The 19168-nt window shown below is 43.8% G+C and overlaps 1 protein-coding gene across 5 annotated transcripts in view; it reads right to left on the bottom strand.

Moving 5' to 3' along the window:
* CFAP61 (cilia and flagella associated protein 61) overlaps window positions 1-19168 on the bottom strand; it is a 247992-nt gene that overhangs the window by 139090 nt on the left and 89734 nt on the right. For 4 of the 5 annotated variants that reach the window (XM_070802104.1, XM_070802105.1, XM_070802106.1 and 1 more), the window contains exons 14-17: window positions 18138-18264; window positions 12266-12343; window positions 9424-9630; window positions 6718-6852 (exon numbers count right to left, since the gene is read on the bottom strand). In XM_070802104.1, coding sequence (XP_070658205.1) covers window positions 6718-6852; window positions 9424-9630; window positions 12266-12343; window positions 18138-18264 — 547 coding nt within the window. Of the gene's footprint in view, window positions 1-2636; window positions 5598-6717; window positions 6853-9423; window positions 9631-12265; window positions 12344-18137; window positions 18265-19168 lie in introns of those variants that run through there. The other variant, XM_070802108.1, reaches the window with a different exon arrangement.

Below are 19168 nucleotides of genomic sequence, written 5' to 3'. Positions count from 1 at the left end.
GGTAAAGCTATTAGAAAGACGGGAGAGGGGGAAAGAGGAGAGGAAGGGAGAGAGAGGTCGACTCTCTTACAATATCTATCCTAGAAAATGATAAGATATACTCCCTGACAATACTGAGAGATGGAGAAGTACCTTTACTTTTCACCTTTTCTCATCACACCGTGAAGCCTCCTTCTGCCTCTACTGCAGCCCAGTTTCTACAGGCAGGCCCATCAGTGCTCACCCTGTCCAAGCCCCACCTCCCGAGGGAACCTCCAGTGCTCATCCTGGGCATTACCTGAGCACTTTCTAATGAAGCCAAACACAGAAAGGAAGTGAATCTTGAAAAATGGATACTGTGACCCATGTACAGGATTATTTTTTTTTTCACCTTTCCTGTGGCTGCCACTGTAATTTTGAAAGGTTTATAACAACAAATTGGACACAACAGAGAGAGATGTGCAGACAGCCAGGATCAGCTGCTGTCCAAAAACTGACCCCAGGGCTCTAACCTGGACCCCTGCATCTGCTCCCAGCCCAGCCAGGGTCTGGCTGGCACAGGATCAAACGTGAGGCTGGATGGCTCAGCCAAGAGGAAAATCCAGCTGTTCTGGGGAAAGCCAATTATCTGTGAGTCACCTTTTGATTACAAGACTAGTGCCAAAGATCTGGGAGACTCCAAAAGGTTTCTTATCAAGCCATCTTCCTTTTCTGTGGTTTGCTTTTCCGACAATAAACCATGACATCAGTACTTTAATGTTTAGCTAAGAGAGAATACATAATGGTCTGAGTTTTTGGTATCTAACTGCCTGGGCATGAAGCCCTGTCAATGAATTAGCCTTTGGACAAGTCACTAGCTCTCTGTTCTGCGGGCCTGTTTTTCTTTAAATACCTTGAGAATGACAGTAGCAATAACTATTCACAAGTGCTGCTCATATGAGGATTCAATGAGAAAATTCATGGGAAGTCTCAGAAACAGCATGCTAGTAATGGCAGTAGGAGCTGTAGTTTATTACTCTGTAACCTTTCTAACAGGGAGGAATTTGATAACAAGGAGAATAAACCACTGATTTATGTCATTTTGATAGATACATACATACTATGCACAATCCTAAAGTAGATAGTGTTTAGAGAATTGGAAAGAAATGACCATAGAACTTGTATTCTTTGTTCAGGAGGGAAAAAAAAGAGCCCATGAAGGCATTTATGTAAATTATTCTAAGAATGTCGGAGAAAAGAGTTTGCCATAAATAAAAGGAAATGCATTTCCCACAGGTTGGGTAACTGTAGGAAATGGCTGGGAAGTGGCTTGAAAAAGCAAACTGGATTCACAGCGATAATTTAAAGTGGGTTAATTTCATTTCAGGAGAATATCACAACGGTACCATTAATAATGATCAGTGCATGTATGATGCTGAAAAATATGGGTTTGCGTTTTTAGAAACAAGGAGATACTAAAGGGTCAATTTAAACACACACACACAGGCACACACGTACAACCAAAAGAAGCCTAATGCAGGCAGTGAAAGTTTCCAAGTTTAAGGAAGGGTTGGGGAAACAATTAAGCTGGGAAAATCTAGCAGGTGCTGGGAGAATAATGCAATTTCCTAGGGCAGCAGATGCGCAAAGGAAACAGTATCCAGCAGCAGTCCATCAGATGGTAATTACAGCTGAACTGGGGAAGAGCAGCCAGATGAAAGGGGCGATTCAAAGGGTAACCGAATGCCAGAGCGGACATCTTCCTGAGAGCTCACACACCAGGAAAGGCGGGCCAGCACTTTGCTCTGAGAAGGGGGGTTAAACAAACCGTCGTTCTTACTTTGTAGAAGGACAAAGGGAAAACGGGGGCTTCAAAGAATTCATTAGTCCAGATTTAAACAGACCGTCACGAATAAACAACCACACACACACACACACACACACACACACACAAACAAGCATTGATTAGTCTAAACGTCTGATTCCTGAGATGGTTCTTTTATATGAAAGATGATGGATTGATCTGGTCCAAAAAGTTTTGGGGAAGAAAAAAAAAAAAGGAGATGGATTGACACTCTCATTCATTTAGAATACTCTAAATCAACACAGAGAACCAAAGTGATTGAAGTGAATGACAGGGAGCATCTCCTGGTACCGAAGCAAAGGGAGGAGCTTTTTAAGTTCAAAGCAGATTTTCTGGTGTTTATTATCACAAGTAAGAGTCATTTAAAACCCCGGTCTTTGAAAGGAAAGCATGCCTCGGACACATCTGCCCCTCCCGAGGGATTCCACAGAACAGGTCCAACCCCAGCAGGGCTGTTCTTCTCTTGCTCCCTGGGGCTGGTGCACCCTCCCCCATCCCTGGTTTAACTAACCCCAAGAAGATCCCCTGGAGGAGGGCATGGCAACCCACTCCAGTATTTTTGCCTGGAGAATCCCCCTGGACAGAGGAGCCTGGCAGGCTACAGTTCATGGGGTTGCAAAGAGTTGGACACGACTGACTGAGCACAAACACGAAGCAGTCCCACGAAGCGTCCCAATACTGATGCTGGACTGTAAGCTCCCTGAGGGCAGGGACCCTGTCATGGTCATCTCTGAATCCCTAAGGGGGAGGCCGGAAGGAAAGCAAGTCAGCTTGCACAGAGAACCACCCCAGAGTAAGTCAAATTGCTCCATAGTTTGTAATTAATATAGTTATTCATTCAACCAAATTTTGAGTATTTCCCTGATCACGGTTCTCATGCAAGTGGGCTACAATGATTCATTTCATTAACAATTTCCATCAGAACAATTCTCAGAATGCAAATGCACAGGCCAAGACAGCCAATTCAAGATGAGAAGCGAGCTTCTCAGTCTGCGCCATGTGGATTACGGTCAGGAAAAAGCCTTCCCTTATCCACGAATCTACTGGTTGACAGGCAACATGATGAATCTTCCGGGCCCAGCCCTGTGATGTGTGATGCAAATCATTCACGAGTTTTCCAGGTCCCTTCCTGTGACCTGACATGGGTGGGCTGTCAATTGATAGGAACCACAGGGCAGGTCTGGTGGCAGGGACACGATTCATCTAGACCAGGCCGCAGCAACCTGGCCTCAGGGTGGGAGGGGGCGTGTTTCTCTGCCATGCAATGATGAATTTCAATCACTGCTGGCTTGTGCCAGCGTCAAATTGGCAACCCACCGAGATGAAACGCTTTCTATCCCATTACTCATGCCTGGGGTGATCTGTTCCCTTGAAGACTGGCTTCCCAGGTGAAAGCTAGGGAACGGATGGTCAGTCTGAGATGGCTTAAATGGGATAAAATGTATGAGAGGCCAGTGCCCAAAGAGAGAAACCTCTGTGAGGAAGCTGAGTCCCCAGTGAAGCTCCAGGTGCACAGGGGAGCATAGAACTTAAAGGGACAGAAAGGACTTCATTTAGTAAGGCCATCTGTCAGCTTCAGCAGCTGCAATACTATTTGCTCTGCTAAGAAATCAGTGTGCTTAGGACCCTGTAAGACATTCCTTCTAGGGGCTTCCTTCTGGCAGTTCAATGGTAAAGAATCTGCCTGCCAGTGCAGGAGACACGGGCTTGATCCCTGGTCCGGGAAGATCCCACATGCCGCGAAGCAACTAGCTCCGTGAGCCACAACTACTGAGCCTGTGCTCTAGAGCCTATGCTCTGCAGCAAGAGAAGCCACCACAAAGAGAAGCCCATGTGCAGCAACAAAGACCCAGCACAGCCAAAAATAAACAAATAAAACCATCTTATAAAAGAAATTCCTCCCAAAAAACTTCCATCTGGCTCACCTTGTCTCAGATAAACAGCCTAAAACATTAAACCCACCTACAATCTTTTTTAAATTTAATTTAACATAATAGCATTTTAATGTTTGAGCATCCAAGCTCATTCCATGTGGATGATGCTCTCAATAATCCCTTGGTCATACTTCAAGATTTCTACATTTTGACTAAATCTAGGTCTTTACTAAAGCCTTCTTGAGAATGAGTACAGCAGCAAGCAGCAGTAAAGTACTTCTTAAAAAAAATCAGAATTCACTGTATACCTATGGCTGATTCATCTTGATGTTTGACAGAAACCACAACAATACTGTAAAGCCATTATCTTTCAATTAAAGATAAATAATTTTTTTTAAAAAAAGGAAAAAAATCAGAATTCATTAACACAATAAACCACACAGCACAAAGCAGCAGATACCGAGCACCAGCCACACCATGGCTGACTTTCTGGAGTAGGGATTCAACAATCCATCCTGTGCTATTTCTTGAACTAAGCCAAGGGTCTAGGGCAGGGCAGGGGGGTGGTGCACAGCACACACAGAGATAACCACAGAAAAGCTTATTAAATGTGAGCAAGGATTTCAACTCGTAGAAACCTGGAAAGTTATGATAGGGTTGTTGTTAATGAAACAGAATGTGTTCTTTGGCTTTTTTTTCCCCACCTGGAGTCTAGCTCATCTCAAAGTCATCCAGTTCTGGAGATTCCTAGGGGTGGGAGACGCTGGAGGTTCAGGAACGCTGCTCTCGACACCAAGTCAGCAGCCCTGAACTGTTCCCTGTCCCTCCAGCCACACACTCGTGCCCCCCAGGGACCAGCTGAAGGCAGTGGGGCCATAGGCTGCCACTGACGTCCAGGGGCTACTCCTGGCCTGGCCGTGTAGTCTACCCAAACTCGAGTGCATCTCAGCAGTGGGTGCATATGTGCAGCACCTCTCACACAGAAGCATCTCTGTACCTTGCGCCTGTGGATCCTTCTCCTGGGATCACGCGACGTCAGACAAGCCGTGATTCAGTGATGGGTAGAGATGGAGCCACTCTCCCTGACCCCAACACACTCTCTTGGATCTCATTACGAAAGTCCTTTCCCCCTGTCTCCCCACCCTACAGGCCACCTGGTGGCCGAGCCAGTGGTCCTGCAGATGGGCTTAGGCCCTTTCCTCTCTAGCGTGTGATGCTGGGGCCCTGCTACCTAAAGACACACCTGTGGTCCTGGGTGAAGTGCTATGTACCTGCTGCAAAATGATAAAGGAGGAAGGGGAATTGGGTGGTGATGCAGTAAGTTCAAAACTGGCCAAGAGTTGAAACTTGTTGCAGCTGAGGGCAGAGGATCCGGGACTTTCAGTGAAGCTCATAGAGTGGGCTGAGACAGGGGCCCCTCTGCCTTCAGAAGCTTTTAGAGCAAGGTTGCCTGTGTGCTCAGTCATGTCTGACTCTTTCTGACCCCATGGACTGTAGCCCGCCAGGCTCCTCTGTCCACGGAATTTCCCAGTTAAGAATACTGGAGTGAATGGCCATTTCCTCCTCCAGGGGGTCTTCCCGACCCAGGGAGCGATCCCACGTCTCCAGCATTGGCAGATGGATTCTTTACCACTGTGCCACCTGGGAAGCCCTTTAGAGCAAGAGGACAGAGTAATTCAGGGTCTGTGGAATCTAGTAACAAAATAATAAGACTTGAATCTGGCCTCTGTCTTTAACCTCGTTCTTTCAGGAAACCATGCTTCATAAAACTACCAGCCTATGAGGGATTGTACACTAAAAAAAAAGAAGACCAGGTCTCTTGGTTTAGTCCGGAGAATCTCTTCTCTGTCACAGGATTCGCTCTGCTCCTTGTGGATGCTTCCTGTTTTCCGTGATGAACACTGGGAGAGGGCAAAAGGATTGCTATTTGTTTTCAGTCTCTGCTCAAAGACAAATTTAGAACTTATCAGAAAATGAATAAAAATTTTGTTTAATTTTACAATTTAGAGATAAATGTAGGACTTACAGCAGCCTGGGTCACAGTCAGCAGTTGCCTCTAAGATGGTCTTGGTGGAGTGGCCCCCTCACCCCCAGCAAGTAAAGCAGGAGCTGGGGACAGTGTGGTGATGCACTCTGGGCAGCACCAGGCTTCTCTCCAGTTGGTTTGAGCACCACATGCAGCTCTGATAAGCAACTCCTTGGCTAAAGGTTTGGAGAATTTCAGCTTTGCACTTTTTTTCTCTCCCACGGAGGACAAACGTCATTTACGTTCTGCGTAAATGTCTTTCTCATTTACGCAGAAGTGGGGTGGAGAAGCCCGGAGACCGCGGAGCCTGGTGGGCTGCCGTCTATGGGGTCGCACAGAGTCGGACACGACTGAAGCGACTTAGCAGCAGCAGCAGCAGCAGTGCACAAACAGAACAGGCTCACACGTGAGTCAGCCTAAGTCACAGCCAAGTTCCTGAACATGGGTGGCCCTGTGTGTATGGCTGTTTACACGTACACTTCCACTGAAAGCGAAATCTAGGCTCTGTGTGGTTCCTTCTCTTGTTCTGCTAGTAAGGGCGGCCCAGGGCTATCATTTTAACGTTCCCCCATCCCCCATCCCCCACACCGCGGCCCCCCAGGGCAGCGCTGACTCCCCGCAAAAGAGTGAACAAAACCCAGCTCGGACTCAGCCCCGAAGTCCTAATGCAGCAAGATACCGGGTCTCAAATCGTGCAACGAAAGCATGAGGGAAGGGGCGTTTGCTTTGCAGCAAGGCGGCTATGCCCACAACGATTCTGGGAGGCTGACGCCAGACCCACTGGTCCTGAGATGCAGGGGGCGCGTCACAAGGACCCCTCGGCGCCCTGCTCCGGGCTCTCCGCGGACGCACCACCCGAGGGCAGGGGCCGCGGGCAGCCCGGGCTCGGGGATGAAGGAGCCGCCACCGGCCCCCTTTTCGCGCGCAGCGCCGCCCCATCTGCCACGCCCCGCCGCGCTGGCACCGCGCCCCGCCTGCTGCCGCCGGCTACCCACCGCGTCCTTGGAGACCTCCTTTGATGGAGCGTTGATGCCAAGCTTTTCCAGGGGATAGACAATCTGTCGTCGGGGCCGCACGGGAACCAAGTAGTGGAGGGCGGATGTCAGCGAGTGGGCCTTGGGGCTCTGGACCTGGGAGACAGCAACCTCTATTTTAGCGGGGAGGGCGTGGGAGCCCGAGCGCACAGATGCCAGACTTGACAACCAGAGGGCAGGTGGGGGGAAGAGGGGGAGACCGGCAAATAAACAAACGTACTCTTAGAGCAGAGGAATGAATTGTAGATAATGCCTGACACTAATGAAGATAATTATGGGAGTAATTGCATTACTATCTCTGTGGGAATGACAGATAAACAAGTGGTTTGGTTTATGGGATTTTTCAGCGCAAGTATTTTCCCCAGGAGGATATTCTTCTCCACAGTGATCATGAATCAGCTTGATTTGACCCCATTAATAAGCTGTGTTATCTGCATCCTGGTAACCTTTGTGTCTTTGGCACAAGCTGCTTTAAGAAGGCATGTAGATATGTTATCTGAGGGGCAACAGGGCAGGGATGCGAACACCCTCATGTTTGTGAAAGTCACTGCTACTTCAACTGGACCTTTCTGGATCAAATGAGTGCTTTAAAATCAAAGGATGAAACTGGAGAGGTGAGGGCGAGGTAGGGGCTGGATTAGATTATTTTGATTTATGTTCATCCTAAATTGTGAGCTGGATTTACGCTTACTGAAATAGGCTACAGTAAATCATGCTTTAGGTGGTTGCTTTAGATAGTAATGTTACCCAACTTAGGAGCTTCTAGAAGGGATTTTTAAATCCTTCACCATTGAACTTCACCGCCTGATATTACACACAGAAAAGAAGAACCTTGGGGTCTCCAGCCAAAGCTCTGTTTTTAAGCCTGGACAAGCTTTCAGTGCATGTTCTGGCAGGAGGTTGTGGAGAAAACTGTCTTCGCTGTGTCAGTCAAGAGTTCACTTATATTGCTGTCAACTGGGGATTTATAGCAGAATTTGGAGAGTCTCATTTGCACTATTTGGAATTGCTTCTTGCACTTGTTAAAATGGATGTGTATAAATCAACCAGAGGTGTAGACAGAGAGGAAATCTCTTTCCAAGTGTGTTTCTACATTATATACACAATAGTGCATAACATGGTACTAATTCTACACCATGAGGGGAATATGTGAACATCCATCGAGTTCAGTTCAAGGTACCATTTTTTTTTTAGCATGGACGCAAAAAGACTCTACCAACCTGGCACATGCAGGCACCACTATGAATAAAAACTGAGAATTTAATGTCACATCCTGAAGGTCACCAAGCTGGCACTTGGCCAAATGGGAAGTGTAAAGCAATTGCGCAGGGCCATGCCTCTCAGGCAAAGCTGTTACACTGCCCATTTCGTGAGTTCAAATCTGGGGCATTCATGTTACTGTTGTGCTGTGTTTTCATCAGAAAAAAAAAAAATCATCTTTCGAGCGTATTCTCCATTCGCTACCAATCTTTCCCATGTTTTTCCTTCTTTCTCCCCCATTTCTTCTGTTCTTCCAAAAGGCATTTGTCAAATAAGATACGTTGGTAAAATTACTGTTATGTGCATGTACCCATATACCTTAGATTGTTTTCGGTTGAATAATTCAGAACATTAAAAAAAATCTGTTAGCTCACCGTGATAACTAAGAGGAAAAGTGACAAGTGTCAGACCCCAGGCAGAGCCACAAACGGATTATGGGGCAATCTCAACCTAGTCTGGGGGTTCGCCTCGCAACGGCCCTCAAGTCTGCCTCGACATTCTCAGTGGCAGAGGGACCATCTCGCAGGAAAGAATGGCTTGGGAGTCCAGCTCTGAGAAGCCCTTGCCTGCGAGCAAGCAGGACAGTGAGTGTGTGTGAGCACAGGTGGGACTCGTCTAGGCATTGGAGGTCGAGCTCTGAACAGGAAAAAAGCTCCAGCTTCACGGCACAAGACAGAATGTGAGCTAGTGAGAAGTGCAATGATGGAGACCGAAGCAGGAAGAACAGAAGCAAGAGCTTCTGTGTGTACACATAACAAGTGCTATGCAGACACAGAGGTGCTTCACCACATAAAGGCTGCATCAGTATCACTTATCTCCACTTTTTGTCCATCACTTTTATGGGATGTTATAGTGCTAATTTGGAATGTCATGATAGCACACCAGTATTCAGGATTGAACTGATTTATCCTATGAGTTCACTACTGGAATATTCTTTGCCTGAAGAACATGGTGGGACGTTTCGGCATTCACTAATGTATGTGACAGATAATTTGATTCTCACGTCCCTTAGGACACTTTTCCATAGCTTGCAGTCTTTGGTTGATATGGAAAAGCAAACAAATTGTTCTATTAATTGTGTGGGTTGTGACGGTTTCAGAAATTCAAAGTCTTCTGGGTTTTCCCTAGAGTGTGTGAAAAGGACCAAACTCAGTATGGCCATTTGAAATTCAGAGTCAAAATCCATATATAGTCAAACATATATATCACATATATGTATCATATATGTATAGTATATGTATATATGCATACACATGTGTATATATATGATGCATATATCATATATATATATACACACATATATAATCAAAATCCATGGAATGAGGAAGAAATAAAATATTGGCATGCAACACGAATGACACCGTGGACGCTGGTCTGCAGGAGAGGTGGCTGAGGACACGCTCTTACCTTGCCTTCCTTGACTTGTGGGTAAACAGGGTAGTAGAGACAAGATTTGTATCCTAAACGGAGGATCTCCTTGAGAAAAAACTTGGTGTAGTGCCGGAAAATGGGATTCAGGACAAAGTGATACAGGTGTCCGTGCTCTTCGCGCTGGTGGTGATTGAAGTAGATGAAATCTTCAATGTTGTAGTGGGATCGGATATACTCTATATCCTAAAAAAAAAAAAAAGGTGAGAAAGGACATCTAAGAGGGTTTTAAACAAATGGCATGCATCTTCTGAGAAACATCATTTAAAAATAACTTTAAGGGCATGCCTTTCCCTTCTCTTCCTAAGGAGCCAGGGTAGAGACTGAGCTACGCCTGGTGGGGACTAAGAAGAGATCTACCCCAGTGTCTGCTCTCAATGGCATTCATCCTCGGGGAGAAAAGTTGAATACACACGCCCAGAGATACACACACAAGGATGTTTACCACAGTGAGGTTTCGAGTTGTGAAAACGGGGACTCAGTCCTGTGCTGGATGCTGCCCGGACGCCCTTTATCAGTGACTAACAGCTCACAACGGCCACCTCGGCAGAGAACTGCTCTGATGATGGTCATGCTTAGGTCAGTCTTCAAGAAGTTTCCCTGGAGGGACCTGGAGCCTGAGCTAATGATTCTCTCCTGCATTATCATGTTCCAGCATGTGGCCAGAGGAGTGGCTATGTAGCTGATCCCCTCTGGATGGACATCTAACTTGTTTCTAGGGCTTTGCTATGAGGAAACACATTGCCCTGTGCACCAGATCCAGGGCTTCTCTGAGAAAAATGCCCAGTGAAAGAAAAGAGACTTTAGGTACAGTAATGAGAGATGAGTTATTTTCTCCTATTACTTACTAATCTCATTTTCATGGTTAATTTTTGAAAAGCTAAAAGCTTGTTTCCCCAAAGCCACTTGCTTTGATGGCTTACTTCTGGAGGGTGGCTCAGAGCTTTGGAATTTGTTTCTCACAACTGTGCTAACAACCCAGACAGCCTTGTGTCCCAGCTTGTAGGCAGCCTCCCAGTGGCCAGAGCAATGTCATGGAGAAGCGGATAAACACACTGTCAAGGAGACCATGCCAGCCATTCGCATTGGTCATTTAATCTCTCATTCATGACATTGACAGACTTTTGAGGAAAACTGAGAAATGCAAAAGATCAGATAGAGAAACATACCACTCACTCCAAAGGAAACAGAGGTTATCTAGCAAACAGAAGATAATTAAAAAAAAAATTCTACAAAATGTCCTCAGAGATACCAAAAAGGATCTCACATAAAACATAACAAGCTGCTACAAAAAATAAAGAACAATAAGAGAACAAGGAAGGGACTTGGAAGTTAAATACATGAACTCTGAAATTAAAATTCCAGTAGAAGGTCTGAATAGACATGGATGAACAGTGCATTAGGGATCTGGAAGACAAAAATCAAGGAAATCTCCTAGAATGAAGAGTAAGAAGTACAATGGATTAAAAAGTACAGGAAGAAAGATATGAGACAGCAAAGGGTCAATTCCATTTAAAAAGGAATTTAAGACAAGGAGAATACAGAAAATGAAAGAGAAGAAATAATGAAATCATGGAAGAAAGAGGTTCACAAGCTCAAAAGAGGCATAAGGTACTTAATAAGAATTTCAGGAATAAAAAGGAAAAGGGAATTCTCAAGAGAGAAAGCAAACAAACATACACTTATTTACATCAGATTGTGTTTTATCTGTGACATTGGCTACTGGAAGATGATGAGAATAAATACAACACTCTGATGAGGAATCATTTGCATAGGAACTCTATACACAGCTGAATTCAGGTGTATGGACAGATGAAAACTTGTATGTGTGTGGACTCAGAGACCTGACCCTCTTCCACCCTCTCTCCAAAAATTCTTAAAGATATATTGAATCAAAAGAATCTAAGAACAAGGATAGTTTGAATACATTGAAGAAATAAAGTCACATGAGCATATCAATAAATGCCAAAACACATTTAATAAAATTCAATATGCATGCACAATAAAAGCTTTTAGTGAACTAGAAATAGGAGAGAAGTTCCTTGATATCTTCCAGAAGCTATGTTCCCAGCTGCGAAGTCTCAATATTACATTTATCAGTTCTGCCTAAATTGTTGTGTAAAATCTACATAGGCACAAATAAATTCATAGTAAGTGTTACAAGGTTTATCCAGAAAGGAAAACACTCAAGTAAAACCAAGAAATTTTAGGCAAAGGAAACAAACAAGAGAAGACTTCCATACCAGATACCAAAACACATGATAATGCAATAGCTATCAACAAATAAATCTATGGAATGGAATAGAGAGTAAAAATAGACACAGACACATGGAAATTTAATAACGCAAAGGCAGCATTTTAAATCAGCAGGGAAAGAATGGACTGCTCAGTAATAAATACTTTGGAATAATTGGCTGTGCATTGGGACAAAATAAAATTAGATGTCCACTTAACAACAAACACACACGATGCATGTTATTAAGTGCAAGAAAGGATGTTGGAAGGGATAAATGCATAACTCTCAATAGAGTAATTCTTTAGGGAAAGAGCTGGGACTTTTTTTGGTGTTGGGAGGTTATTTGAATTTTTAGAATGTGAATGTTTTCATGTATTCTTTGTAACATTTTAAACATTTTGAACTGAAAAAAAAAAAGTGTCTGCCAAGTAGGATGCAAGCAGGCAGATCTATAGCCTTCGGGAAAAGGAGACATTCGTATTAAATAAGAGTTTAAATTAATTAAACTTAGAAAGAGACATCATGCGTTGATTCAGGAGAGGAAAAGGCGCAGTCAAGGGAAGTCATATCCACTTCCCAGCTTACCATTTCATTTCTGATCACTGCAATGCCGACTACCTGTTCTGCAACTTCAGCTACAAATACCTGAAGTGGTGTTCCATCCTGGAAAGAGAAGAAGATGCCTTAGGACCTTTCAAAATATTGCTATTAATGTTTCTGCAAGCTGTCCTTAAAGGGTTTCAACCGTGATCATAGAACAACAATGATGAAGCCACCATCCTATCACCTTCTGGGCCAGGTAATAAGTTCAATGCCCTCCTTGACTGCATTTAACCCTCACTCCAACCCTATGAGGTAAATATTACCATTATGTCTCTACTTTATTTATGAGAAAACAAAGCTTGAGAGTCCACCTTGACAAGATCTCCAACTACTGTGGAATGGGTCTATTGATTCCAACCAATTGCTTTTGACTGGGAATCTGTATTCCTGCCAGGATAATCTCATGGACAGAGGAGCTTGGCAGGCTACAGTCCCTGGGGTCGCAGAAAGTCAGACATGACTTAGCGACTGAACAGCAACTGTTTTCTTTAGCACATCAGTGATTGTCACTGTCAGCCCAGGAGCCCTGTGTCCTGAGGATGCCAAAGAGCTTTGGTTCATGTCTGCTACTACTTTCTGTATTAGAAATTAAAATTGAGAAAAGTTTGGATTCTTCTATGAATTTTTGTTGAATTTACTCATTAAAGCAAATTTTTTAATTTGACAAAAATATTTAGAGAAATATTTAGATGACACCACCTTTATGGCAGAAAGCGAAGAAGAACTAAAGAGCCTCTTGATGAAAGTGAAAGAGGAGAGTAAAAAATCTGGCTTAAAACTCAACTAAGATCATGGCATCTGGTCCCATCACTTCATGGCAAATAGATGGGGAAACAGTGGAAACAGTGAGAGACTTTATTTTTTTAGGCTCCAAAATCATTACAGATGGTGACTGCAGCCATGAAATTAAAAGACACTTGCTCCTTGGAAGAAAAGCTATGACTGACCTAGACATCATATTAAAAAGCAGAGACATTACTTTGCTGACAAAGGTCCATCTAGTAAAAGCTATGGTTTTTCCAGTAGTCATGTATGGATGTGAGAGTTGGACTATAAAGAAAGCTGAGCGCTGAAGAATTGATGCTTTTGAACTGTGGTGTTGGAGAAGACTCTTGAGAGTCCCTTGGACTACAAGGAGATCCAACCAGTCCATCCTAAAGGAAATCATTCCTGAATATTCATTGGAAGGACTGATGCTGAAGCTGAAACTCCAATACTTTGGCCACCTGATGAGAAGAACTGACTAATTGGAAAAGACCCTGATGCTGGGGAAGATTGAAGGCAGGAGGAGAAGGGGATGGCAGAGGATGAGGTGGTTGGATGGCATCACCGACTTGATGGACATGAGTTCAAGTAAGCTCTGGGCATTGGTGATGGACAGGGAAGCCTGGTGTGCTGCAGTCCATGGGGTTGCAAAGAGTCGGACGTGACCGAGTGAGTGAACTGAACTGATGGATTTAGAGAAAAGAGTAGCATTGTTTCAGATTTTTGCAGATCTCAAATGTGTGGCTTAATGGAAGACAGCTAGATTCTCACATCTGCTTCTGTATTCAATCTGTTGTAATATATTAGTTTGGTTGAAATGAATGCAAAAAAAAATCTGTCTTCATAAGGATAGTAGTTGGAAAAAGGAGATGTATTTAAATAATTTTTTCAGATAATTATGGATATTCTTCTTTGATGCTCCACCAAAAAGTAACATGTCGTACATACTGTATTAAAGATTTGTTGCAATGTGGATCTGAAATCTATCAGTGAATGACCTACTACATTGAAATTCACTGGTCTCTTCTTCACTTTGAATCTTTTACCTCTGCACGATTTTGTAATATCATGGCTTGTCTATCTGGAAAATATTGGTTCACCAAGCTTATGCAGATTTTCCAAATGTTGACCTATTTTTAATCGCAAAATATCAAAACACTGCATTTGGTAATATCACCACCAGCTTCATCAGAAAACCTGTTTTTAAGTTTTTGGGGAGCTGTCAAGCTTATGATGGCAGATACTGATTTTCTAAAAGTCTAAGTTTTTCTTTAAAGCTTGGTCTTCATCATAGAGGATACATGCTGTCAGTTGTCTTCGTGGAGTGACCCTCTCACCTCGTTCACTTTTAAGAAAAAGTCTGCGGGCTCCCCAGGACTAAATAACCATATTTTGTCTGCCAGCTGCTCTGTGACAGCAGTGCTGCAATTCAAACAACCGCAGAAACGTTTTCCTTCAAACCACCACCACGTTTCAGTCTGCAGCCCAAGAGTGGTATGGCCGTATCTCGTTTTGCTACACAGAATATGGCAAATACATATACTCAAGGACTGAGGCTTAGTAAGTGAATAATGTTTACGGCTTCAAGGGAAACTGGCTCGCCTCTTTTTTTTTTTTTTTTTTTGGAATTTTAATTAAAATGTCTATGGAGATAGCTGCAGATGCACCAGCAGTTGTAAAAAACAATACAGAGAGATTCCTTGTACATTTTGTCCAGTATCCTATAATGGTCACTTTCTGCAGAACACTAGTATGATATGACAAGCAGGGAAAGCACACTGATGTGATTGTGTGTGTGTGTGTGTGTATGTGTGTGTGTATTCAGGTCTGTGCGACTTTAGCCCCTGTGTGGGCTCATGTGCCCACCATTGCAGTCAAGATACTAGACAGTCCACCACAAGGATCTCTTGGCTTGCCTATTGTACCACACCTGTCTTCCCTCTGCCCCGCTCCCATCCTTAACCATGGCAACAAGTGATCTGTTCTCCAGCTCTAAAGTGTTATCATTTACAAAATGTCATACAAGCAAAATCATACAATATATAACCTCTAGGGATTGGCTTATTTTTCCATTTAGCATAATTCTCTGAATATTTTCTAGTGGTAAAGAATCCGCCTGCCAATGCAGGAGATGCAAGAGACGTGGGTTAGATCCCTGGGTCAGGAGGATCCCCTGGAATAGGAAATGGCACCCTACTCTAATATTCTTGCCTGGAAAACTCCATGGGCAGAGGAGCCTGGTGGGTGACAGTCCATGGGGCCGCAAAGAGTTGCACATGACTGAGCAACCGATCACACACACACACACACACACACTGGACATTCACCCAAGTTGATGCATGATATCAACAGTGCATCCCTTAACAGTACAGGGGTCCTTATAAAGCTAAAAATAGAACAACCATATGATCCAGCAATTCCACTTCTGAGCATATACCTGGAAAAGATGAAAACCCTAATTTGAAGAGAGACATGCACCCCAATGATCACTGCAACATTACTGACAATAGCCATGACATGGAAGCAACATAAATATCCATCAACAGAGGAATGGAGAAATAAGATGTGACACTTATATACAATGGAATGTTACTCATCTGTAAAGAACAATGAAATTTGCCATTTGCAGCAACATGGATGGACCCAGAGATGATCTTATTAACTGAAGTAAATCAGACGGAAAAAATAAATAAATAAATCTCAGGTAATATCACTTATTTGTGGAATCTAACAGAAAATGATACAAATGAGCTTATTTACAAAACAGAAATAGACTCACAGACATGGAAAACAATCACAGTTACCAAAGGAGAAAGGGATGATGGGAGAGATAAATTGGGAGCTTGAAATTAACTGATATACTGACTGGCCGGCTCAGTCACTCAGTGGTGTCCGATTCTTTGCAATCCTAAGGACGGTAGCCCACCAGGTTCCACTGTCCGTGGGATTTTTTTCAGGCAGGCATACTGGAGTGGGTTGCCATTTCCTCCTCCAGGGGATCTTCGTGACCTAGTGAATGAACCCACATCTCCTTCGGCTCCTGCATTGCAGGAGAATTCTTTACCACTGAGCTACTCGGGAAGCCCAACTGATATACATTACTATATATAAAACAGATAAATAACAAGGACTTACTGTATAGATATACATATATTTACCTGAATCACTCTGTGGTACACCTGAAACTAATACAACATTATAACTCAACTATGCTTAAACAAACAAAAAAACAGTACATCGTTTGCTACTGCTGAGCACTATTCAATGGCATGGAGGTAACATAGCTTATCCACCTATTGAAGGACACCTGGTCTGACTCCAGCTGCTATGAACACTTGTATTCAAATCTTCCTTTTTCTGGGATAAATGGTCAGGAGTGTAATCACCAGGTCACATGACTGTTGTATTTATTTGTCTGTTTTTTTAAGGGATAGCCAAAATGTTCTCCAGAGGGGGGGATAGCATTTCACATCCCACCAGCAACAGAGGAGTGACCCAATTTCCCAGCATCCTTGCCAGCACCGAGGAGCATCCCTCTTTTTAGTTTTGGCCATTCTGCTGGTGCACAGTGATCTGCTGTCATGGGCTTTCTGCTCCCGTCGCTCCTGTGAGAGCAGAGCAGCAAACTCAGTGACCACTGGCAAGTTTGCTGCCCCACCCCCGATCCACACCGAGGTCCCTGAGGTTTTTCCCACCATTGCTTTTGCACCATCAGTGCGAATATCAATTTGGCAGAAAAGAAAAATAATTTCTTACTCTTCTTAGGAGGATAGTTTTAATCTCACAGACTCCCTGAATGTCTTGGGGACCCCTAGAGTTCCTTAGAACCCGCTTTAAGAACTGGGCCACTACATCATACTGTGTCAGCCAGCCACGAGGGAAGGAACAAAAAAAATATATAAACCAAGACCAAAAGAGATCAAGACAAACCAAAACAGAAAAACATGTGCGGAAGGGAAGTTTTCTTTTCATTCAATGCCTTTATATTTATTAAAACTCTCACCATGTTTGTGTTTGTTGGCTCCCTCTTGATGAGTTTTAGATTGACTGAAAGGGTTATTCAAAAGAGCCCATAACTGGGAACTCGCCAGATGGCCTGAGAGGTGGAATGAATAAACTGGGGTATGTTCAAGCAATGAAGTACTTTGTACACCACACTGTGGCTGAATCTCACAGTTGTCGCTGAGCAAAAGATGCTTGGTGTCAGAAAACATAGTGTCTGATCCCTTTAAATAAAGCTCAAAAGCCAGGTATTTATGATCTTAGAAGTGAAGGTAGTACTAACCCGGGCGGAGGGAGGAGTCACTAAATGAGAACTTGAAAGGGACTTCCAGTGGGCTGGGATTAGTCTGTTTCCTGTTTATTCCATGGTGTATTCAAATTGTGAAATCTATCAAACATTTTTTATTGGTTATGCTTCAGTGAAATTTTTTTAAATAAAATTCATCAAAACAGTAATGAAGCATTTTCCTAACCGCATGCATTCTTCCACATCTGGAGGAAGGTAACTGGCATGGTCCTTAAGAAGGCAGCAATGACATAAGGACCACTGCTAGCTTGCCCTTTGTTATGCCAAATGTATCATATACTTACTGTACTAGAAAGAGAGCCCCAAATTTGTCACACAGGATCTTCCCAGCCAATCTGATCTTTGAGGATGCAGCCAGGTCACCAAAAGGGTATGGACCAACCCATCATCCAGAGGGTGAGATGGGTGCTGCTGGGGTAGGCACCAGGGACCCAAGGATCCTCTAACCTGACTCAGATGTGCCTATTCCAAGCACTGGGGTCTCATTTTCTTACATGTTGCCTAGATTAAGTTCAAATTTTCTATGCCCGAGATAAGGATTTAGGGCATATCTGATCAACCCCCATGGGGTCACTAGTGAGAAAACAGCCCCAAACTTCTTTAAACCTCAGTTTCCTTTTTCTTTTTTTCTCCCTCCCCTCTCCCAACCCCACCTCTGTTGCTCCCCACCACCCAATTCTCCAACAAGGTCCAAGAAAACTTCAGGATAGAACCTACCCGGTACTCATAAGTACCAAAGCATGGGGAAAGGAAGCCAGTCTGGAAGTGGCAGGTACTTACAGGGTCCCTGCGAGCCTCGTTGTACTGCTTCAAATCCTCCAATATGCTTTTACACGGCATGAGGGTGCTGACGAGCTTTTCAACACCAGGAGTGTCCAAGAGGGTAGCTAATCTTATTTTAATGGTCCTGGGAAAGAAGAGACACATTTTCTTTTTCCGCTTAAAGTACTAAAATACATATTCTCCCTGTCCCCCAAATGGAGACAAGATTGTAACAGATCACACTTATGTAAAATAATATCCAGCAAAATATTTTTATATAACATTGGGATTTAATTAAAAAGTAACTCTTCATTCTAGAAAACATGGAAAACATTCATTTAAAAAGTGAGAACAATAAGGTTAGAAGAAAAAGAAAACAGCAACACTGATTGTAACCATTAACCAAACAATATAAAGTCAAATTTTAAACTTATTTCATTTAAAATGTTCAGCACTATGCTTTATGTCACATTGCTTCATACATAAAGCCAAACTCTGTCAAATTTATAAAGTATGTTAAGAGGTTAAAAACTTACACTGAACCCAGGCTGGCTTCACGAGTCTTAAATTTCTTAATAATTTTATCTCTGATTTCGTGATTTTACGTGAAGTCTAGGAGGACAATGGAGCACGTCCGGGGCTTGATGCCTTGGCTCACAGGTGGTACCCACCTCATCCAGCTCCCATGATGGTTTCTCCCCGATCTGTGCCCTTCCTTTGGCACCTCCCCAATCTCTGCCCTGTGATGGCTTCCATCCTCTGCCAGGGTGACAACTGGGTGCATCAGTGGGGGAGCCCCACTTTGAGCAATCCTGCCCCACTCTCGCTGGGGTCCTGGACATGGACCTGGGGAGGATCGGCATCAAACTGTGCCCCTGGAGTCTCTAATCAGAGCAAGGTGGTGGCTGTCCGCACCCAGGGCAGGCAGTGCCACAGTGTGTTAGGCTGGCAACTCAGTGTAGAGCGCCAGCCCACCCCATACCTAGGTATGCAGGGCATCTGAGTGCCTGTTTGCCACGGGATGGAGCTGTGGACCCATGCGAAGGGGA

Source organism: Bos indicus, chromosome 13, assembly GCF_029378745.1.
Source record: "Bos indicus isolate NIAB-ARS_2022 breed Sahiwal x Tharparkar chromosome 13, NIAB-ARS_B.indTharparkar_mat_pri_1.0, whole genome shotgun sequence".
Taxonomy (NCBI): Eukaryota; Metazoa; Chordata; class Mammalia; order Artiodactyla; family Bovidae; genus Bos; species Bos indicus.
This window is presented reverse-complemented; position numbering and strand designations above follow the sequence as displayed.